Below are 24466 nucleotides of genomic sequence, written 5' to 3'. Positions count from 1 at the left end.
GCTGGTGACGACCACTCTGTCCTGGTGCTCTGGTTTCCCGTGCGCTTGTGCCACAGGCTGCGCCCTCATCCACTGCATTTCGGGGTGGACTACTGGGTTGCTCGACAGGGTCATTACCTGCACAGGTCGCCTTCTTACACAGATTCTTCACTATTTTTACAGCAGACTCCGCTTTTTCATTAGATTTTGGATATTTGGGTGAAGACTTAACCTGTTCAAAGTCCCATTCTTTAGCAAACCTTCTGAATGTTTCACAGTCAAACTGGGGCCCACAGTCTGTTATGACCCGGTCAGGCTGCCCGTGCCTTGCAAACTGGGCCTTGCACCTCAGTACTGTGGTCTCTGCCGATAGATCTGGGAGCAACTCTATTTCCCAAAAATCTGAATAATGATCTACAATCAGCAGAAAGTGTTTGCCTGCCTGCCTGAACAAGTCCATACTCACAATCTGCCATGGCCGCGTTGGAAGTGCATGTGACAGCCTTGTTTCGCGCTGCTGCTCATGGAGTATTCGTTGCACGCTGAACACTGGCTCACATAGTCCTTCGGTGAGTCCGAAATGCCATACTAAAAAGTATATACTAAAAAGTATACTTAAGTTCGGCACACTTTTGAGTAAATATCAGTAGTGTGCATTAATTCGGACGTACTATTCAGAACGCACACGTCACTTCCTGCCGTTGGGAGGAAGTGACGTGTCACAGCAGCAGTAGCAGCACTGCTCCGCTATTTCCTGTTTATTCTGCCCGAAACAAGATGCCATTATATAATATTATTATATACGAATATTATAATATTGATATTATATAATAATATTATTATACTTAATATTATACTTATGACACTACGTATCACTTAGCAACCAAACGCCGCTGCATTTCATTGTGGGAAGTTTCTGCTTAACTAGTGTCCATCAATCCACACTAATACATTTCTCCAGAATGAGTATGGATAGTGCATACTATTGAGTACGTTCTAATGTTTCGGACGCACTAAAAAATCTCGCATACTCATTTTGCATACTCATTAGGGTGGAAGTATGCAATTTCGGATGCAGAGCTTGACTTCCCCGTGCATGTTCGGCCAGTACAGCGTGTCTCTCGTCTGTCTATAGCCAACCCAGTCTCACATAAAAACGTACCCTGCCTACGTTGGTCCAAAGTGCAAAAACGTAGAGGGGTTACAATAATAGCCCTTGAATTGTTACATTGTTAAATTTTTTTGCCTATTAGTTTTGCGTCCAAGTCACGTGACTTTCAAGATTCTGGCCATGACACCAAAAAACAAGCTGGACTTTTTCTCATTTTTTTGTGAAAAAAATCAATATTTTGAGTTAGTTTCTGCATAAAAATGCGTTTTGGTTACATTTCTAGCGAGAACTATATATTTTACTTTCATAATATTCACTCAGTGAATGTACATAATCACTCGCTTGCTCTTTGTTGCGAAGTTTTTTCAGATCTCGCCAGAATAAAGGCTGATTCATGGTTCCGTGTTACACCAACGCAGAGCCTACGGCGTACGGTACGCGGCGACGCGCACCGTACGACGCACACCGTACGGCAGGCGTCGTCGCATACCCTACGCCGTAGGCTCTGCGTCGATTTAATGCGGAACCATAATTAAGGCTTAATGTGAAGCTGCAACGTTTTCAACCTGATCTCACTAAAATCCGTGAAATGCCCACGACCTCTCACCAGTATTTTCCGTGGCACCAGCACGGAAAGTGGTAAATTCCGTGTGAGCACCACGGATATTGTACCTATGCGAAGTCAATTGGGATCCGTTGTCAACCGTTTCCTACTTCTAACCAATCATAAGTGGTGCTTTAACCTAACTAGACCTTAACTGGAGCGTCGTTCAGCCACAAAATATCATTTTTAATGGCTTTTGAACCAGGAAGTGGACACAGGCGATATTTAAAATCATTGTTTTAACCATTCTCCCATTTAATCAAAAACAGGGAATTCCCAGGGCATCCCCTCTACGTCATAGATTGACGAGCGTGGATCCTGATCACGTGATGAGTGCCCCGACCTGCACGTGGAAGTAAACGGTTAAATATAGGGTTGCCACCCGTCCCGTAAAATACGGAATTGTCCTTTATTTGAGAAAAAAATGTTGCGTACCGTATTTTCATTAACTTTTACACCATATTCTAGTTGAATTATTGAAATAAGTAACTTTTACACCATATTCTGGTTGAATTATTGAAATAAATTCACTTTTACACCATATTCTAGTTGAATTATTGAAATAAATTAACCTTTACACCATATTCTAGTTGAATTATTGAAATAAATTAACTTTTACACCATATTCTAGTTGAATTATTGAAATAAATTAACTTTTACACCATATTCTTCACCTGTAGGCTATATTATACATCTGGGCTGATGTGGACATTCATAGCATAGGAGGCTATTTCAGTTGCTAGTATGGTTGGCTGTCTGTACAGTCAAGCAAGTTCAATGCTATTAAAGCACTTTAAACTTTAAATCAAAGCATTTTGTTTTTTCATATAAAATAAACACATTTTTATTCAGTTTAGAAGTTTAGGGGCTTTTTTTTGGCTCCTGCGCTGCTGAAATCAGGGCGTCCCTTATTTCTATTTCTGAAAGGTGGCAACCCTAGTTAAATATGTTGTGCTTTTGAACGGTAAATATTAAAATAAACCGTACACAGGTACATTTACAACTTATATTGAATCACTGTGAATACACCAGTCAGTTACAGGACGTTAAATGAAGTATTGTGGCGGACACAATTACGGACCTCGCACCCATCAGGACTGTATGGATCATAGAGCCTAACTCTATGATTATTGCTGTGTTTCCTAATTGTATGTTAATAAAGAGACTTTAAAATGGAAACATGAATAATAAATATTCACCTAATAGTCATCAATTTATGGTGACTTCCTTCTTGGTTGCTTTTATTCAAATACCATTAAATAAAAATCATCTTCACAAGCTATGTCCCTCCTGTAACGGAGGGTTTTGCCACAGGTGAGCTTTCCAGTCTGTACACAGGTTTGATGAGGTGCTTTATGCAGGATGCCCTTCGTCATACTATGAACTGGTGGTTTAGCTGAAGGACCAAATAACTGCACTGTGAAGAGGGGAGAAACCATTCAAATGACAACTGCAACATTTCCATAAATGAATTATCCTAGGTTTTTGGTACTAGCCCATATTATCAATACTAGTTATTGTCAAAGTATAGAAAGCTGATTGCGTTAAGATCTGGGTAGCTTTAACTTCCACTACTAGTATCAATCATAATTATTGGAGAAGTGCAATACAAAAAGCACAACAAAACAGCACATCCACAAGCCAGCCAGATGGAAAAGATGAAAATAAACTTTACGTTGTGTCCTCTGTGTGCGACCTGTGAAGTTATGGCCTCCCCCATGACACTTCTTAAGAAGCAAAGTAGACTTTTCTAACAGGTACTATTAGTATTAAAATGTGATGTTCATCATGTAAACTTGTTTTCTTTGTCTCTGGTGATATTTCTCCCTTTGAAAGTATCTCTGCAAAGCATTGGAGTGGCACTCATTTACTGAGTACTGCCTCCTCCTTTACTGACTAGGCATTTTCTGAAATAAATGTGTTGAAACTCGACTGGTTTCTGAAAATCTCCCAATATTTATGGTTTTTAAGTTACATTGTGTTAAAGCGCCATCTTGTGGTTTTTATAGGAATATCACATTTTAGCTCACCATGACCACCTGTAAACTTCAGTTATAGCCTACTTAATAACATTATCATTATTATTAATATTATGGTTATTGTTTTTATTAACAATAAGAATAATAATTGTAAATGGCTGTAATTGTATTTATAAATGCAACCCCGCGTTTTTTTCAAATTGTTTTCTCTCATCGCTGCGCTGTTTAGTCACGTGGTCCGATGAGAGCCGCGGCGGGTCACGTGATTTAAATTTTTACACATATATATATTTATTTTTTCCGAACAATTGTTCTGTGGTCTGTTGAAGTGAAAATGTACACATACAAGCTGAAATATTATTTTGTTTTCTATTTAATTACATTTTCTTCAGTTTTAAAAACACAAATCCTTTAAGAACGCAACCCGACTGTGACGTCATACTGCAGCTGTTGACGGCCGGCGAAGATCAAAGGCAGTCACGTGCACAAACCTGTTCACCGTGAGATTATCTGGAGACGGTTTGCATTTGTTTTTGACACGAAAACCTTTAAATTGTAGAAATGAAGTCCAACAGAAGTTCTACATCAGATTCCCTGTTTAATATTCAACTGAAAGAAGTTCTCTGTGGATCTTCCAGTTACCTGGTCGATAAGTTCCTTGGTGAAGGAACTTTTGGAAAAGTGGCCAGGTGTAAAAACCTGAAAACACGAAAATATGTGGCTGTCAAAGTAATGAAAGAAGAAGACGCTAAATCAGGCCGGAGAGAAGCCAAGACACTGAAAAAACTGAGAAAACTTGATCCTGACAAGAGCAATTTGCTCAAGTTCACAGAACATTTCACTTATAGGAATCATTTTTGTTTGGTCTTAGAAATGTTGCACGTGAGTTTGTGTGATTTCATGGCAATCAGGAATTATGCTCCTCTTAGCATTTGTGAAATTAGACCGATTGCTCAGCAGATGCTCGTCGCCCTCAAAGCTTTAAAAAGCATAAATCTGGTTCATGCTGATATTAAACCAGACAACATCATGCTTGTTAACCATCATTCACAGCCCTTCAAGGTGAAGCTGATAGACTTTGGTCTTGCCGCTGGGGCATCGAACCTGTGGAAGAAAGGGATTGTTCAAAACCTTTCCTACAGGGCCCCAGAAGTCCTGCTAGAACATCCCACCTTGGACGAAGGCGTCGATATGTGGCCGCTCGGCTGTGTCTTGGCCTTCTTGTACCTCGGACAACACTTGTATCAAATGGAAAGTGAATATGAGGCCATGAGGGTGATGGTGCAACTGAACGGTCAACCTGACCATGATTTCCTGGACAAGGCAGCCAACACCTGTCGCTACTTTAATCTGGTTAAGAAGGATTCTCGTCGTGCATGGTGGCTGAAATCTCCTAAACAATACTCACAGATAACAGGAGAGAAAGTTAAAAACTATGGTGGTCTTTCTTCAAATATGTTCTCTCTGGATCAACTGATGGCAATGCAGCCACGAAGAATGAACCCTGTTTGTCGTGAAGACACGAAAGCATTCATCAGTCTCCTGAAGCAGATGTTTGCAATGAATCCACGAAAACGGATCACCCCAAGTGAAGCTCTTGAGCATGAGTTCATCACGATGAAACACCTTCTTCTTGCTGATGATCAACATTATATGATCTCAGCAAAGACTTTAATGACAGTGTGTCACTTTAATGAAAGAAAAAGGACTTTAGTTAAACGTGAAAAGGAAAAGGCTGGAACCTCTGGTAGCTATGGTAGCAGCTGTCACAAACCAGCAGCAGCAGCAGCAGCAGCCAGCTTTAAGGAGAAAACCACCAATGAGGTGAGTGTCAGAGTCGCAGCTCTGCAGAAACAAGAAAACATCACAGCTTCTGGGAAAACTAAGAAAGTGGCAGGTAGAGACAAAGCACATGGACCCAGATTCAATCAAGAGGAAGGGCCATCAGCTGTGATTCGAGTCAAGAAAGACAGTTCTAAATGGTTTGTTGTCAACAATGGATCAAATGAAGGCAACTCCAATAAAAGAAAAGCGACATCTGAAGAAGGAACTTGCAAGAAAGTCAAGCACGATGACTCTAAACCATTACCTCCTAAATATGGATCAAACGATGTGAGCTCCATCAAAGATGCAACATCTGTACGGAGAACTGTGATAAAGATCCGGAGAGACGCCTCTGAATGGTTTGTTGTCAACAACAATGGATCAAATGAAGGCAGCTCCAATAAAAGAAAAGCAACTAATGTTGAAGAAACTTGCAAGAAAGTCAAGCTTGACGACTCTAAAACATGACCTGCTGAATATGGATCAAATGATGTGAGCTCCATCAAAGAAGATGCACCATCTGTACGAGAACTGTGATAAAGATCAAGAAAGACTCCTTGGTTTGTTGACAACAATGTGTGAAAGGAAAGCAGATCCAATAATCAAAAAGCAACATCTGACCCAAGATGTGTAAAGGAAGACCAGCAAGATGCCTTTCAAAAAACTGTCTGCCACTAATAAAATCATATAAAGGGATTTCCTCTGTAGAGAAAAAAATATCCCCAGTAATAAGAACTGTGAGCAAAGACCAGCAGGATGAAGAAGCAAGGCAGCTGACTGAGAGATTAAGGAATGAAGTGAAACTCTTCAAATAGACATGTTTTAAATGAGCGGCAGGTTCTTCTCTCGGATGATAAAGCCCCATCCAGCAGAAGAAACAGAAATAAACTAACAAGACTCGACATGATCCACTGGGCGGTGCCTCTCACCCTTCTTCTCTCCTCTTCCCTTCTTCTCATCTCCTTTTCCATTTTTATTTATTATAAGTATCTCATAGCCATCATTTTTGTCCATCGTTCCTATAGTTTCTTGTGCTGGCCCCCTTTTTTTTCTCTTTTGTGCATGTTTGCAGGCGGGAGCTTCAGGAGCTGCTGCTTCCACCTGCCTGCTGTGTGCTCCCTGACGTCCCCAACCCCCCCAGTCTGGCCTCCGGCAGGAGAGTCCCCCCTTATGATCCAGGTCCTGCTCAAGGTTTATTCCCTCCTAAAGGGGAGTTTTTCTTGCCACTGTTTGGCTTAAGGTTTTTCTCCCACTAGGGGAGTTTTTACCTGCCATTGTTTATGTAATAATTGCTCAGGGGTTTATGTTCTGGGTCTCTGGAAAGCACCTAGAGACAACTTTTGTTGTGTTAGACACTATATAAATAAAATTGAATTGAATTGCATTGGAACTCCTTTCAATGGTTTGTTGACAACAATGTGTGAAATGAACGCAGATCCAATAATCAAAAAGCAACATCTGACCCAAGACCCAAGGCATTTCTTGTGTAGAGAAAAAATGTCCAGCAATAAGAACCGTGAGCAAAGACCAGCAGGATGAAGAAGCAAGGCAGCTGACTGAGAGATTAAGGAATGAAGTGAAACTCTTCAAAAAGACACGTTTTAAGTGAACGGCAGGTTCTTCTCTCGGATGTTCAAGCCCCATCCAGCAGAAGAAACAGAAATAAACTAATTCAACACACACCAAGAAGATGACCTGCATCTACAAACATTTCCATTAACAACACATTCCTGTTTCTACAATTACACACATCTTTTTTTTTTGTTTGTTTTTTCCTCCTATACACTTTTCATATATTCATTGTGTAAAGCACCTTGACTTGGCTTGTTGCTGAAATGTTTTATATAAATAAACTTGCTTTGCCTTAAATGACTACAAACAAAGATCCTCTATACATTATTCTATTATTGAACGTCTCTGCTACAAATTTGTTTTTTTGTGAAAATTTCAGGTTCATTTTGACATTAAGGACATTTCTGTCATTGTGCGTCTCCATGACGACAGTGAAAATGATCACGGTGCTGCAGGTAGCATCTTTTATTATCCTTTACCACCATCATGAAAGGTCACCAAGTGGAGTTTGTGCAGCGGTGTAAGTACCCTGGGTCTCCAATCATTAATAAACTACATGTTAACATAACTCTGACATGCTGTTAAGAAGGGTCAGCAGTATTTAATCTGCTTTTATGTTTCTCTTTCTTATGTATTCTCAATTTTTCTGCAAAACCATGTCACTGTGGGGACAAAAAGAAATGTAGTTAAATAACTTTAGATGGTAGTTTTGGTAGTTGGTAATTTTTCCTCCTTGCAGCTGATATATATATATATATATATATATATATATATATATATATATATATATATATATATATATATATATATATATATATATATATATATATATATGTATGTATATATATATATATATATATATATATGTATATATATATATATATGTATATATATATATATATATATATATATATATATATATATATATATATATATATATATATATATATATATATATATATATACTTTCTGAGCCTCAGCTGGTGAATGTGGAGACAATATTTTTAGAGGATTTTTAGATGGATTATTGATAATTAATCGTTAAGATCTTTTTTTCATCCGGTGGAATTTGATCATTTTAACCAGGATGACTTGAAGCAATGAGCTGACTTGCACTGTTCAGAAGCTACCAGCAGGGGACGCACTTTATCGCAGTCAAAGAAATTATCTTGTATACTCGGACCACAAGGCTGCTGTAGAAATTGAAAGTAAATATGAAGTGAACAAAATGATGTTTGGTGTGGGATCAGTCCAGTGGCTCCTCCACCTCAGACCAGGACTGCAGTCTCTCTGTGTGTGCAGGAAATCCTCTCAGGGATCAAACCATCAGACTAACACACACCTGCAGCTGTTGATGAATACAGGTAGACCTAGAATAAGTTGTTATTTGACAGTATGTGGAAAAAGAAGCCTTATTATCTTAACAATGAAGTTGTTGGAGTTAATAGAGATTCAGGTGGTCTGGAGATCTTACACTTTCATATGCTGAGCAACAGGTTTAAAATAAGGTTAATTTACCACAATATTTACAAATTTACAACAATTCATGAACAACACGATCACATAAAGAAGTACAAACAAAAGGTTTCGTGCACCAGCTCCCCTAATCATGTGACAACCATTCCTCTCTTTTCTGATTACTGATTACACTGATTACACTCCAGGCAATTTATGGTTCAGTTATTGTTTTCATTGTTGCCCAATTTATCAACCCCTAATCTCATGGTTTGCCATAAAATGTTCTCAGTTCCTTTAAGTACATATGTTGGGATAAAGATGATGAGTTCTTTGAAAGCATTTAAATTCAGATCGACCTGTTAATTATCGCCTAGTGATATGAGCATAACTCTTGAACTGTTGTCAGCTTTACAGTTCGAAAAAAATGGAGAAGATAGTCAAACTGTATGTAAATAATTAATTACAAGCAATTTTGCAGTTTCCTTCATTTTCAGTTATTTTGCAGTTTAGTCTCATGCATAAAATAAAGCTGAAAACTAAACTAAAATAAAACTCAAAAAGCAAGAACTGTGCAGCACCAAACACCAGAGATATTTCATTCTCTTGTCTTCTTACCTTTGATGATCTGATTCTCTGTGTCAATCAAAGTGGATGAGCATCATCTGCAAGCAGCCTTCTATAGAAAAAGAGCAGCTTGAGACCCACCTTTCCCGCCCTAATCCTGCCCAAAAAGGCAATTATTGACTTGAACCAGTTTACCCAGTTCAGTTTGTGTCGTTTGTGTTGGAGATTGAACGATAATGATGATAATGAGTCACAGAGTAATGATTTCTCAGAGTGAGAAGCTATTGAGTGGGTAGTCTGGCCATATTATTAGGTTTATGCATATTTAATAATCTCATTTTATATTTTATATTCATATTTATATATAAATATATATACATATATGTATGTCTATGTAACACCGTCACCTAGGGGTGGGCAAAAATATTGATATGGCAATATATCGCGATACTTTTCCAGCCGATTCAATATCGATATTCAAAATTTGAATATCGTTTTTTTTTTTTTTTTTTTTTTATCCCCGATTTTATTCCCATTATATCACCCAGTGCTCCTACCTAAGTGACAGTCCTGGGCATTGCCACTCTCTACCAACCCTGGGAGGGCCCTGCACTGAGCTCAGGTTTTATTTCACGTTTTATTTCATTTTATAATTTATTTTTTATATAACACAATTGCCTGTCCTTAAAAAATGAAAAATAATGGACAGAGGTTTATTTATTTATGGATTTATATCTATACTGACTGATCACTGTGCCTGTCCTTGGTTTTAGTACCCATCTTTCTTGTGTTTATTATCATTTGCCACATAATTAAAGCAACCTCATACTAAATTTAATGTTAATTTCATATGATGTAAATAATATGAAAAACATATACAAATATGTTGTAACTTTAGCTTGTATAGTTATAATAAAACATTGTTTTGACTCAGTTTGTCCCATGAATTGTCACTATAATCTGATGAACGTGCAACTCGGATTTTAAGATCCATCACTATCATCTGATGTACATATGTACAACTTGGATTTTAAGATGTGTAATGCATTTTTAAATTTTTCGGTGAACTATGTAGAATATAATAATCGGGATATCGCATAATCGGGATATCGCAATGTGTATCGTATCGTGGCTCAAGTATCGTGATGCGTATCGTATCGTGAGGTCCTTCCCAATACCCACCCCTACCGTCACCAGTCAGCTTCGGGGATGTACTTTAATGACCCTCTGCTGAATGTATGAATCGGCTTACACGTTTTATACTATGCATTTGTTGTATTTTGGATTTCACAGCAACTAAAATAGGCCCCTTATCCTGATTGCCCCATTCTGAGTCAAAACTTAAAGTTGTTATCCTCAGCCGTCCTTCAGTCCTTGGTGCCTGGCGGCTCCGTATCCTCATGCTGTGTCTTTGCTGTGACCCTTTATGACGAGGAGCAGGTCAGCTATCGTCTACTTCAGACTCGCCTACATCAGCTGAGTGTTCAACTTCAGTGTGACACATCTTGTGTTTACCCATATGTCACGATCCGTTGTTGACCAATCAACGGCGTGCAGCGTTTCTGGGTCATATAACCCATACAGCTGGTTTGGTACCTCAACAGAAGGGTGACAGAAACCAACATGGTACAGAATGCTCGTTTTGGTACAGTTCACTGCTCTGGATGATAATTGTGTTACTGCTTGGTGGTTAAAGATCTCTGTGAGGTGAGAAGGAAAATCAAAAGTGACAGACTTGTAATTTTATGGTCATTTGGACATTTCGTAGAAACTTGGTTTATCAATCTCACTTCATCAAAGGTGTCCGTCATATTTTTCTTAAGGCCGAGACTCTGAAGTCACTTGGTGGCAATTTAACGTAAGTTACGGATGTAACTATGGTTCTGTGAATTCCTGGATGACTGCCAGTGGCAGTAAACAGAGTGGATATGTCTCCTCGCGCTCCGCGCAGGTCGAGATTTAATAACAACAGTGTCACGTGAGTGACGTGTAGGCTACCTGTGCGTCTATAAATACCGCCCGGTAGACTACATCCGGCCTCCCAGAATCTTCTCGCAGGAAGTTCGGAGTGACCGGTGTGACTGGCAGTCATCCAGGAATTCACAGAACCATAGTTACATCCGTAACTTACGTTCTGTTTCATTCCTTCCAGACTGCCAGTGGCAGTAAACAGAGTGGATGACTCATACCAGCACTGTCACGAGGAACAACACCCACCTAGTGGTCAGCCGCAGAAGCCAAAGGCAGAACGGCCGAAGCCAGCGTGGACCCAGAGGCCACGTTAAGGCGATAGAACCTGGAGAAGGTGCACGGCACCGTCCAGGATGCCGCTGCACAGATCTCAGACAACGGTACCCCTCTCATTGCCGCCCAGGAAGTGGCCACACCCCTGGTGGAATAACAGACAACGCCTGAAGGGGCAGGTCTACCTGCCACGTCATAAGCCTGTTTGATTGCTTCAACAATCCAGTGGGAGAGACGTTGCTTCGACAGGGCACGGCCCTTGTGCGCCCCCCTGTAGCACACAAACAACTGCTCAGAGCGTCGAAAGCTCTGTGTTGCCTGAAGGTAGAGCTGCAACGCCCGGACTGGGCACAGAAAATTAGCCCGCTCCTCCAGCCGGGACTCAAACGGGGGAGGATGGTATGCTGCCAACTCTATGGCCTGATTGGCATGGTCAGGGGGTAACACCTTTGGCAGGAAAGCGACATTTGGCCACAGGGTCACTCCTGAGCTGTCTGCCTTCCACCGAAGGCACGTAGGACTGACTGAAAGGGCGTGGAGCTCGCTCACACGCTTGGCAGACGTAACAGCCAACAGAAAGGCGGTCTTCCATGACGTCGTCCTCAAGGACCCCCCTGCCATAGGCTCAAAGGGTGCCTCGCCCAAGGCCTGCAGGACCAGCGGCAGGTCCCATGCTGCTGCACGCTGCACTCTGGGGGGGCGCAGTCTCCTGGCACCCCGCAGAAACTGTGCCACCCAGTAATGCGCACCAACTGGTCTACCATCGATGTGGCCATGGTGGACAGAAATAGCCGCTATGTGCACCTTCAAGGTCGAGGCCGCCCGGCCCGCCTCAAACAGATACTGCAGGTACCGCAGTACAATTTGTAACGGACAGGAGATCGGGTCAAAACCCCCGTCCCTGCACCAGGAGGAGAAAGCGGCCCAGCAATGCGAATACACCCTTCTTGTGGAAGGAGCTCTAGCATTCTGCAAGGTCTCACATACCGAGGGCTCAAGGTGCGTCAAGAATGACCCTTCCCTCTCAACGGCCAGGCCCAGAGTTGAAGGAGGCTCGGAGAGGGATGCCATACCTCCCCGCCCAGCTGGGACAGGAGGTCCGACCGTACTGGGAGCTGCCAAGGCTCCCCGTCCAACAGGCTGAGGAGCGTGGAGAACCAAATCCTCGAGGGCCACTTGGGCGCCACCAGGAGGACCCTGTGACCCGATAATCTCACCCTGTGAAGCGTGGGCATCACCAGGGGAATCGGAGGGAACGCATAAAGGAGGCCTCTCGGCCAAGTGTTGGCGAGAGCGTCCATCCCGAGCGGGGCACTGGTCTCTGCCAAGGAGAACCACAGCGGACAATGAGTCGTACACTCTGAGGCGAACAGATCCACACGGGCTTCCCCGTATCGATCCCAAATCATTCGCACCACCTGGGGGTGCAACCGCCAGTCCCCCGGGGGCAGCTGCCGGCGTGAGAGGGAATCCGCCACCACGTTGGCTCTGCCAGGGAGGTGCATTGCCCTCAAGGAGGCCAATTGAGGATGAGCCCACATCCACAACCTCCGGGCCTCGTTCAGGGAGTCCAGCGACCTGGTTCCCCCCTGGTGGTTGACATGAAACACTGTCGAAGTGTTGTCTGTCCGGACGAGGACATGCTTGCCCCTGAGAAAGGGCAAGAAGTGCCTCAGCGCCAAGTAGACAGTCCGGAGTTCTAGGACATTGATGTGCCGTCCCCGCCACAGAGGGCCCCAAACCCCCTGGACTGACCTCTTCTGCCATACCGCACCCCAACCCTGAGGTGAGGCATCTGTTGTCACCACCTCTCGCCTCGAAGGGACTGAGCCGAGAGGAACACCGTGCAATAGAAAGGTGCTGTCCCGCCACCGGTGGAGATGAATAAGGCACTGGTGGGTAACCTTGACCTTGACCCACCTGTGAAGGCGAGGGTCCATCTGGAGGTTGTTGAACCACATCTGCAGGGGGCGCAGGTGCAGCAGCCCCAGAGGTGTCACAGCCGAGGCCGCCGACAGCATCCCCAGCAGTCGGAGCCATGCGTGGACGGGCAACCTCATCCCGAGGCGGAAGGACCGTAGTAGGTCCTGAATCCGCTGTGCCCGCTCTGCAGTAAGGCGTGCCTGCATTGACACGGAATCGAGGGACAGGCCGATGAAGGTGGTCTGCTGCGTAGGACGCAACAAGCTCTTCTCCCAATTTACCGACATGCCCAGAGCCTCGATATGTGTGAGGACCCTGGATGTCATCAGCTCCGCCTCCTGGAGCGAGGGGGCGCATATAAGCCAGTCGTCCAGATATGGGAGAATCTTTACTCCCGACAGGCATAGCGATGTCAAGGCCGCCCTCATGCATCTGGTGAAGATGCGAGGAGCCAGGGACAGGCCGAAAGGCAGGACGGTGAATTGGTAGGCGTGGCCTTGAAAGGCAAAACTGAGAAACCGTCTGTGGTCTGGGTGTATTGGGACGTGAAAGTAGGCGTCCTTGAGGTCTATGGAGGTGAACCACTCCCCTGGAGTGACAGATTGAAGGACGTCGCGTGTACGCAGCATCCGAAATGGGAGGACCTTCAGGTACTGGTTCAGACCCCGAAGGTCCAGCACAGGCCGAAGAGAAGTGTCTTTCTTCGGAATGAGGAAGTATGTTGAGTAAAACCCACTGCTCTGTGTATGTGGGTGAACTCTTGTGATGGCCTTTTTGTCCAAGAGTTTGGCTATCTCCTGTGACAAACACAGGGCCTTCCCGCGGTCTCTGACCGAGGTTTCCCTGACCCCGGAGGGTGGTGGGGGCCGGCGGCGGAACTGCAACCTGTAGCCCTGGGACAGTGTTCTCAAAACCCATACATCTGGAGAATGGGCTGCCCAATAGGCCAGGTGCTGATGTGAAAACCTGCCCACCGCCGGCCCGAGGCCCTCATAGAGTGCCTCGAGGATTATTTGGGGGTTTGGGGGGACGCTGGTGTTGCCCCTGCACCCGCTGAGACCGGCGAGGTGGAGGGTGTGCGCCCCTGGGCTGACGCCCACCACCCCCAGCAACCCGGCTGTGCTGCCAGGGCTGCGGAGGGGGGCTCGGGGGATGTGAGCGGCGCAGGTCTTGTGCGCCCCGTCTCCTGGAGTGCTGAGCTGGGGGTCCCATGCTCGCACTCCGACGACCCCAGGCCTCTGATGCCTGACCCGACTGCTTCCTGCGCTCCAACGCCTGTTCTGCCTCTGGCCCAAACAATTGGCCCGGCACTACCGGAAGCTTCCGTAGCGTCTGCCTGCAATCATCAGACATGGGTGCCTGCGCCAGCCACACCTGACGCCGCGTCACCACCAGGGTGGACATCAGGCGGCCAAGCTCTCTGGTCATCAGCCCGAAGGCTTGGAGCGCAGCGTCGTTAGTGTCACCCAACTCCCCGCCCTCATGCTCCGACTGCAACATCTGGGACTGGGCGAGGAGGAGCACGGAGAGGGAGTTTCCAATGCGAGCCATGCGGCCTGCTGCATCATAAGCCGTCGAGAGAAGGCTATCCGTTACCCGGCACTGAGGCCTAGGACAGCGGGCCTTATCTTTGAGCGCCTCATCTGGTGAAAGGACCAGTGAGGCGATACACGGGTCCACGGGAGGCATGTGAACCAGGCCATGTTGCTCCGCCTGGCGCATGGAGGCCAAAGTCCTCGCATCCTTGCCATGGTAGGCAAACGCCTTTGGATCTGCCCAGCAGCGCCGCAGCTCCTGCAAAAAAGCAGGCGAGGGCGGGACATCAAAGGGCGGGGCTACAGGACTCCGGCGAAAGAATGGGTTGCTAGCCGGTTGGGCAGCGGGCGCATCATCCAGCCCGACCTTAGCCAGGGCCGCACGTAGTGTTGCCTGCAAAGGGCAGGGGCCCTCTCCCAGCTCAGTGCTCCCAGAGCTCCTGAGGGATGTCTCCGAGCCAGCCTCTGCCTGTATGCTAGCTGGGTCAACCACCAGACACGGCAGCTCAGGGGAGGGATACTCGCCAGAGCTAAACACACTGTCACGGCCTTGAAACATGGAGTTTGAAGCCCTGGTAGACATAGCATCGTCTCCACAATCTGACTCCCAGGGGACCGCCAGAGGTGGGGAGGGCAGAGCCCGCTCCCTCACTAAGGCCTTAAGCTGCTCCAGTTCAGCCCGTAAATCCTCCATCTCACTGCGTGAGGGAGCATCCTTCGCCTTCTTCTGCGTAGGGCCACTGCGCTCGTCATGGGGCCCCGCTCTGCGCTTGTCCCGGTGCTTTTTGCGGGAACCTGCACTGACATGAGCGGGCCCAGAGGGTGGGAGGTCGCTCCTAAAGAGGAGGCCTTCCACCTGACGCAGCCGGTCCTCTCTCACCGAGAGCGGCAAAATGCTGCAGTTGATGCAGGGGTCAGACAGGGCCTCCCTCAGGTGCCCCACCCCCAGACACTGGGGGCACAATACATGGCCATCCTCTACCAACAGTAGAGTGCCACATGATGTACAAGCCATCATCGCTTCCTCCAAAAAATAAAAGGGTCAAGTTAGGAAATCTGGGCGAGAACCGAGACTCGATCAGAACATCTAACAGACTCCTCACACCACTGTTCTTAATCCAAACAATTCAGTGTGGAGCCAGGCAATCCAAGCGAGAACTGTGGCCGCCACAGAACGCGTCCGGAACCTCTGGACTAGCTTTTTTTTTTTTTTTTTTTTTTTTAATATATATATATATATTTTTAAAATTTATATATATATATATATATATTTTTTTTTTAAAGCTTAAGTAAAAAATACTCACCAAGCCAGGCTAGGAACCAACAGACGAGAGCAGTGGGCGGACCACTGAACGCGGCTGGGACATCTAGCATGTGGAGGAATCAGCTCAGCACAAACAATTCAAGACCGTTTGTGTGGCTGGGGAGCGAGCCAGCCCGACACACGGGCGCTCGGATCCTCCCGATGGAGAAAGGGAGAGGTAAGATGGCTTGACAGCCACAGCCTTAGAGGGCACAACGTGCGCTCCGACCAAGAGTCACAGGCAGGCTGTCAAACACCACCAACCAGAGTTGAGCTTACCTCCCCGAACCTGCAGAAAATATAGATCCGAAACACGGATCTACGGAGCGATTAACCAGCGATGTACGTCAGGTTAACAGCGAGAAGATTCAAGAGGCCGGATGTAGTCTACCGGGCGGTATTTATAGACGCACAGGTAGCCTACACGTCACTCACGTGACACTGTTGTTATTAAATCTCGACCTGCGCGGAGCGCGAGGAGACATATCCACTCTGTTTACTGCCACTGGCAGTCTGGAAGGAATGAAACAGAACCAAGGTTTCTCTCTGCTTAACTTTATTTGTCTTTTTTAATTGTTGTTGCTCAATCAGTTGTTTATCTTAATTTCTAATGCAGTTGTCATGTTTTAATTCATTCTATCCACATTTCTGAAAATGTTTTAAGCACTTTAAACTGCCAACAAGCATGAAGTACACCTTATACATACACGTGTTGCAGTTGAGGTGAAACTGTTTGCCCAGTAATTATGGAGACATTATGACACGAGGCCATTTCAGATTTGTTCCCAGTTTAATTAGAAATCATTACAATCAAAACTGAGAGAATATTCATCAAATCCATTTATACGACACAGCACAACCACATAACAAGTGGTACCCTATATAAATTATTAAGATATCATGAATAAAGTCTTTATAAGTAACTCACAGTAGCAGGCAAAGCTGTGTGGTGAAAGACACCAACGCTGGTTTCTGTATTTAACAACGTGCAAGAGCAGATGTGACGACAAGTCTTTAATAGCTGAGTAGACATTTGACTGATGGAAGAATTTATCAACCTGTAAGTAAACAAGTGATATGTAGTGTGCAAAGTCTCTTCAACGTTTTCCACACGTAAAACAACTGTGGTGTAAACTGTAAAACGCTCATTTGGTCACAAAATTCACGATCCAGCATATTCTGACATGGTGATGAAATGAAGAGCCGGGACGCTGCCCCCTCACCGAGCAGACCAGGGGGCAGTTATTGCAGGGGCGACATTGACACGGGTCAACCCAACAGCTGGCTCAACAAATTGGGCTTATTATATCTGAATCTGGTTCAAACCAACTCACATAAGCCCCGAGACGGGGATCAGAGCCAAAACTCTCCCAGAGAGTGAAGTAGAATGTGAAGTTAAAGTGAAAAACTACAAAAACGGAAAACAACTTTGATATCAAGGAAAGGAAAATACAACTCCAAAAACCCCATTAATGGAAAAATGGAGACAATCCACTTATGATGCACCTGTGAATTAACTCTCTATAACGATGCTAAAGTTTCTGTTTGAAGTTGCAAAGCTGTCGCACAACTTCTTCAAGTATTAACTCTCTTGCATGTGTAGTCCACCCTTAAGGACCAATGGTCTATCATACTTTTCTGTCATTAACCTGATAACACGACAAAGCTCAGATTTCTATCTGGCTTCAAGTGCACAGACGAGGATTATGGTTTCACTGAAAATTGTAAAGAGGCAACAATATTTCCTAAAAATCTCAATTTGATAAAAATGAGAAGGAATCGGTAGTTGTAAGGACACAAAATAGTTAATGACATTCATGACAGCCGTCAGGCTCCCGCGCGCTGCTAACGTCAAACACACGTCAAACTGCACATCCATGTTAAATAATACACACATTTAAAGCCCCTTCACAGCCAAAAGAAGTTAGTTGGTCAAAGTCGCTCAGATGTATGCACACCCAAACATACGTGCTGCAAGGGTAGGTGACCTCCAGGGTCTTGGATGCAACAAGAGTTTGTAGAACAGTTTATAACGTTAAAATGTCACTTCATCATTGCTCAAGATTTGTCCAATTTCAACATCTGCCAGTTAGCCATAATCCCTTCGTCATTATTCCCTTTGAGGTTCTTGGACTGAAAATCAGTATGAACTTAAAGCACAGAGTGAAACTATGTCGCATACACTGAAGTCAATTTCACATAACTGGATTTAAAACATTTTTTTTGTACTTCTGCACAGATGTATGGGGGTTATACCCACCCTCAGCCAAACGCCCTCAACAGGGGGGGGTGTCTGCATCTGTAGGATACGCATCATTTCACAGCTTTGGAATGAAGCAAGACTTTAAGTACAAATTCAAATACAGATTTTCCTTCACTGATATTTGTTAGATCCTGGTTCTTGTTTTCAGTTCCAGCGATAAAAATGGTCTTGGTTAGTATTTACATGTACTTCTTACGCTCAAGATTTGAGCGCGCCTCAGTGCGTCTTTATATACGTCAAAGGGAGACAAACGTGCTTTAATCACAGTGGATCCTCCGTAAATGTTGGACTAATGTGAGCTGTTTGAAACTGGATCTCAGTATTTGCTCCTGATATATATTAGATTTGTACTAAAAAGCAGTTGGAGAAAAGCGATGCAAATAGTGTTCATTTAAACCAAAGCGTATCATCAAACTCCTTCATGTTTTTTCTTTTGGTTTAACATTGAACATCAAGTAAAAACGACCGGAAACATTTATTCATGCAACATCTACATTTACAGAGGTCCAAATATTAAAAAAAAGAATTTGTGACTCCTGTTATCTTTTTTTTCATCTTCTGCTCAGATTACCAAAACAGGTAAGAAGTAAATTTACAGTTTGAATCAATACTTGTTCAATCTAACATACGCCATTCCCACTGATGATGACGTTCCATGTAACTGCTGATGAAGGGATGAAATTGGCAACAGACCTGAAACAGTTACACATGCAGATGTTTACTGTTTTAAAATGAATGCTACAAGGAAAACATAACTGCTAAGGAAAATCCCTCCTTAACGTTTCAGGCTTGTATTGCCGTATCTGCTTTGGGACACATCTGTGTGGCCTCCATTTACTCGAGTATTGGGGCTTTTCTTGTCACGAAGACCAGACTTTCTGTAGCTATTAGGAAAAAAGACTAATGCCATTCTGTCCCCTTCATAACATGAAACTGTCTCCACAGCCTCCTTGCGTCAGAGAGGACGGTGTCTTCAGTCACGTTTAAACAGTAGACTTTTAATCTTTTTGTATAAATCCTTGTGTTGTTGTATAATATTTAATGAGTTTATAGTAATTCGGTGATAAGAATCCAAAGCTAAAGCATTTACACCTAACTGATATGATAACGTATATTCATTTTATTTTGGATTTGTAGATTTATAAAAGGAGTGCATGAAGATAATGTGGATTAATGTATAAAACCTGTAAGAGTTCATCAGTCATCAAAGATGAGGTTATGGTAGATTACCCATAAATAACACATCTACATGACATCTTGAAAGTGTCTTGGCAGGATTAAGGAAGACAACTGATGTGAATCTCTTCCAAATAAGGGAATGTGGCTCAAAGTACGGGAATAAAATTAAGGCCCTTCTTGTTTTATGCACGTTGTCTGAAGCAGGAATTCAAATCCCACTTGGATGTCGGTTAACTGCAGCTGCTCCTGAATACTCTGATGTTTGAGCAGCACGTCTTATAAGCAGAACTAATTAGGATGAGGATTGGAACTATTGATCATTCATTGACCTTTAATCTGCATTAAACCTTTAAAATCAATCCTAATCATTTAATTTTGCAAAATCAAACATTCCCATTGATTCATAATAATATGAAATATTCCCTGTGATGTAAAATTAGGCAGTGTTGGATCAGATTACAGTGTTTGATCGGATTAATATGTTCACTTGTCATTAGTAGCATGGTTGTGGGTTAAAGAAGGGCGTGTCCTACATACTGAACAGCTGGAGGAAACGTCACAGTGCAGCAGCAGGTGTTAGTGAAACAGCTTCAGGATGTAAAGTGATCAAGTGTGTAAAACCTTTTCATAAACTCTTCAGCCACAACATGAAAACCCCTTGCGGATGAAGTGAATGACGCTGGTCTGCTCCTATTAAGAATAGGCCACCCGCCACCCAAACCCGGTCCTGAGACACAAAAAAGTGCTCAGGACCGGCTCGAGGAAACATAAAAAAAGAAAAAAGAAAAAAGGATACAAGTATATTGAGAAAGCCTCGGCCCAGTCCAAATGTTTCTGTTGATTCACCTTTCTGATTAAGATCCTAAACGGGTCTGAACATGTAACTGGTCAGGCCTGTTTTTGTGGCACGAAGGAGATTCACCCAATATTAGCAAAGTGTTTTAATGTTATGGCTGATTATTGCATTGTAGTGGCCGGTAACGACCCAAGCAGGAGGGTAGGAGTTAAACTAGTGTGTCAGGAAACAGAGGGGGTAAACTGTGAAGGTGATGTCTCTTATTTCTCTTTTTCTTGTGTTTCTGTTGCCTGAAAGTCAAACGCATATGCAGGTGCTCTTACACTGAAGATAGAAACGACTCCTTCTCCTCTTTTCATGGTCCCTAGCATTAAACTAATTGTCCCATCAATCCCTGTAAGGTTTGAGGAGAGAGCCACAGCATCTCTATAAGGTTGTACTGGCAGTAGCCCATCCAGAACCCAAACAGCACGTCGGTGACGTTGTGCCGGCCCATCAGCACCCGGCTGAGCCCCACCAGGCCCACCCACAGCAGGACCAGGACCCTCAGCGGCGTGGCCAGCACTAGATGAGCCAGCAGGAAGCGCCCACACATGGCGGCACGCGTGGCGTGGCCGGATGGGAAGGAGTAGCGGTCCACAGAAAAAGTGGCAAACATGTCCATTCGATTATGCGCTGGCCGACGTCGACGCACCACTGCCTTAACGACACCGACCAGGATGAGGTCCAGCAGGAGTCCTGCGTGTGATGAAAGGGAAAAAAGAAAGGGTTGTAGCAGATGAAGGTATGTAACCATGTATGTAAGCACAGGAAAGCAGAACATGTGACACATGATCACTTGGGCTCAACATAAACAAGTACACTGACCATGAAAATCTGTCAATTTGTTTGTTAAGCGCTGAGGATTTATATAAAACCACAAAAATGTCACTGAGAACCTCAGGTCTTCCCAGCTCAACGCCAGGCGCTCATTTGTGACTAATGTACAACAGGAAGAGCTGGAGACAGTGAAGTTTCCTGTCTGCATGCTTACTGCATATAACCGCCTAGATGAAAAAAACATGTGCACAAAAGCTAAACTCCTGAACAGGAGGTGACCCTGAAATAGAGAAAATGCTGTACTCAACTGCCCTTATTTTTAACAACTTGTGCTTTGTATTATTATACCTCTTTTTTTATCATTCTATTTAATTTATTTAGTATTTAAACATACTCTTAAATTAAATACTTTCTGAAAACCGCGAATGATATGTGTACCTGCTCTACTCTACTGCCCTTAGTTTTCAGCAACTTGTGCTTTTTATTATTTTACCTTCTTTTCTCATAAATTTATTTGTTATTTACTGTTTAATTGTGTCTTGCCGCTTTTAATGTTGATGTAAAGCACTTTGAATTACCTTGTGTTGAATTGTGCTATAAATAAAGAAAAAAATAAACTTGCCTTGCCTAAAATCCTAACAAATTAAACTGATAAAGCGGGACTTGTGAGGAGGACATTTGCTTTTTGCGTTTCCATGCCCATTAGTACGACGAGTACTAATGAGTAGATGAGTAGATGAGTATCAGGGCCAAACTAAGACAAAAAAAAAAATGAAATTACGAGAATAAAGTCATAATATAATGAGAATAAAGTCGTAAAATTACGTGAATAAAGTCATAATGTTGCGAAAATAAAGTCGTAATAGAATAAAGTCGTAACATTGCGAGAATACAGTCGTAACATTACGAGAATAAAGTCGTAACATTACGAGAATAAAGTCGGAATATTACAAGAATAAAGTGGTAATTTAGGAGAATAAAGTCGTAATATTACGAGAATAAAGTGGTAATTTATGAGAACTCTAACAGGAAGAGCATCTTCTCCCTGTGTTAAAATGAGGAATATCTTGTGAAGTTATATTTATATATTATATTATATATTACGACTTTATTCCGTAATATTACGACTTTATTCTCACAACATTATGGCTTTAATCTGGTAATTCTACAACTTTATTTTCGTAATTTCCATTTTTTTTTTGTCTTAGTTTGGCTCTAATGCTCTGTGGTACACAGTTGTAAAATAAAATCAGGGGGGATGGTGGATTTTATCATATGGGGACAGATAATTTGTGCTGATTACAAATAATATAATATATTACAAATAATAGCAGTGACCAAAACACCTGCAGAAATACTGCAGGAATGACATAGCAGCAGTTAAATGCAGCCTTCTGTAAGCTTTAAATATCCACTGGGCTTATATCAAATACATCAAAACACAAAAATAAAAAACAGTTTTCTGAACTTATCAATATGTCTGTCCTTCACAGGATAAGTAAAATGGATCACTGCAAAAACTCACAATCTTAACAAGAATATTTGTCTTATTTCTAGTCCAAATGTCTCATTTTAGTAAAAAAAAAATCTCATTACACTTAAAACAAGACTCATCACTGGAAAAAACAACAATTTGCACCTGTTTCAAGTAGATTTTCACTTGAAATAAGTAGAAAAATCTGCCAGTGGAACAAGAGTTTTTTTGCTTGTAATAAGAAGATAAATCTGTTCCCACTGGCAGATTTTCCTACTTATTTCAAGTGAAAATGTACTTGAAACAGGTGAAAATTGTCAAATAAGTTATTTTTCTGGTGTTATTTTTCTGGTGATGACTCTAAATGTTGAAATAGCAGTAAAACCACATTCATTGATGAAATGACATAAGGGATGGAAAGGGGGGATGATTTTGACCGTTTTTATTTCAGGGGGGATGCCACCACCCCCCCTCATCTCCAGTACTGGTCCTACATTAGAACTATAAAGGCAGCAGTGTTTACCCAGCAGCAGGTTGAGCAGCACCTCCTGGCCCGCGGCGCTGTCGCTCTGGTACAGGCAGTACGCGGCCCCGGCCAGCCAGGGGATGCCGTGTCCCGACACCTCCAGCAGCTTGGTGAGCGGCCGCATGCTGCCCCAGGCCGAGTCCTCGCAGGCGCACACGGCCAGTCTCCGGGACATCATCAGGTCCACAGCCAGCAGCGAGCTGAGAGCCACCCGGCCCAGGGACGGGTTCAGCCGGATCCCGTCCTCCTCGGGCGGGCCGCTCCCTGAGCCCGTGGAGGAGCCGGAGCCCCGGCGGCGGCTGGGGCTCTCGGAGGCCCGCAGGCGGGCCGCGGCCGGGTCGGAGCCCTGCCGGCGGAGCGGCTTGGTCAGCGACATGAACTCGTAGGAGCCGCCGGGCCCCGGGCTGCCCGGCGCCGGGCTGCCCCCGCTGCGGCCCGGGCTTCTGCTTTTAGGAGAAGGCATGTTGTCTGTTCATCCACGGATGAGGAGCAGGCTCTGCTGCTGTGCGGCGGCACCGCAGTGGTCAGTATCTGCAGGGCTGAGGAGCTGCTGGAGCTTTACTTTAGCAGGTGCAGGTTTGGCAATTCACATCACGTCCAGCCGGACAGCCATGTTTGTTGATGTACTCGCAAAGCACGACGGGAAGTGGAGTTCTATCAGTAATACGTATGAAAAAAGCGTAAAATATTATTTCAAAGATTACATCGTTTTTTTTAAAGAAAAATATATTATTTTTTAATTTATTTAACCTTTATTTAGCACCGCTGTTGAATTGGTTTGATATTGGATATTGGATATTATGAATTCAACACCCATACAACTTTTTAAATTATTAAAAAATCATATATATGGGCATATATATGGGCTGATTTAAAAATCATATATATGGGCTGATTTAATGTGGTTTAATGAATTCAACACCCATAAAACTTGTGATACATAACACCGATTGTTTTTATTAAACCTCATTAAATCAGCCCATAATATGATTTTTTAATAATTACTGTTTTGTGATATATAGTCTAGATGACCATGAACACATCACAAGTGGTTTGACCAAAATCAGTGGTATGTATCACAAGTTTTATGGGTGTTGAATTCATAATATCCAATATCCAATGTCAAACCAATTCAACCGCGGTTTATTTAGCCAGGAAGATCCCATTGAGATCAAAAACCTCTTTTCCAAGGGAGACCTGGCCAAGATAGGCAGCAGCAACACATAGTTAACTACACATATAGTTACACAGAGTTACAAATGACAGATAAAACACCAACAGATAAAATACAAAAATTAAAAAAAGCAAGCAAA

The 24466-nt window shown here is 43.6% G+C and overlaps 2 protein-coding genes across 2 annotated transcripts; both read right to left on the bottom strand.

Moving 5' to 3' along the window:
• Window positions 1–12166: 12166 nt before the first annotated feature.
• Window positions 12167–15808, bottom strand: LOC133458758 (uncharacterized). Its single transcript, XM_061738960.1, has 2 exons — window positions 14633–15808; window positions 12167–14544 (listed from the first exon to the last, which is right to left on the bottom strand). Exons 1-2 carry the CDS (start codon window positions 15806–15808, stop codon window positions 12340–12342), a joined length of 3381 nt encoding a protein of 1126 aa, XP_061594944.1. The 3' UTR covers window positions 12167–12339.
• Window positions 15809–18259: 2451 nt separating this feature from the next.
• Window positions 18260–23771, bottom strand: plpp6 (phospholipid phosphatase 6). The gene is made up of 2 exons (XM_061737847.1): window positions 23151–23771; window positions 18260–21072 (listed from the first exon to the last, which is right to left on the bottom strand). Exons 1-2 carry the CDS (start codon window positions 23614–23616, stop codon window positions 20705–20707), a joined length of 834 nt encoding a protein of 277 aa, XP_061593831.1. The 5' UTR covers window positions 23617–23771; the 3' UTR covers window positions 18260–20704.
• Window positions 23772–24466: the final 695 nt, after the last annotated feature.

This window comes from Cololabis saira, chromosome 13, assembly GCF_033807715.1.
Source record: "Cololabis saira isolate AMF1-May2022 chromosome 13, fColSai1.1, whole genome shotgun sequence".
NCBI classification, from domain to species: Eukaryota; Metazoa; Chordata; class Actinopteri; order Beloniformes; family Belonidae; genus Cololabis; species Cololabis saira.
Note: the sequence above shows the minus strand (reverse complement) of the source record. Positions and strands in the feature narration are given on the sequence as shown.

What these genes read in the sequence shown, in the direction of transcription:
- plpp6 (XM_061737847.1), bottom strand. Translation starts at nt 23,616, where the DNA reads ATGCCTTCTCCTAAAAGCAGAAGCCCGGGCCGCAGCGGGGGCAGCCCG. An exon ending in GCTGCTCAACCTGCTGCTGG is followed by an intron (nt 21,073 to 23,150) that starts GTAAACACTGCT and finishes CATCACACGCAG; the next exon opens with GACTCCTGCTGGACCTCATC.
- LOC133458758 (XM_061738960.1), bottom strand. Translation starts at nt 15,808, where the DNA reads ATGGCTTGTACATCATGTGGCACTCTACTGTTGGTAGAGGATGGCCAT. An exon ending in TGGTGGTGACGCGGCGTCAG is followed by an intron (nt 14,545 to 14,632) that starts GTGTGGCTGGCG and finishes TGTTTGGGCCAG; the next exon opens with AGGCAGAACAGGCGTTGGAG.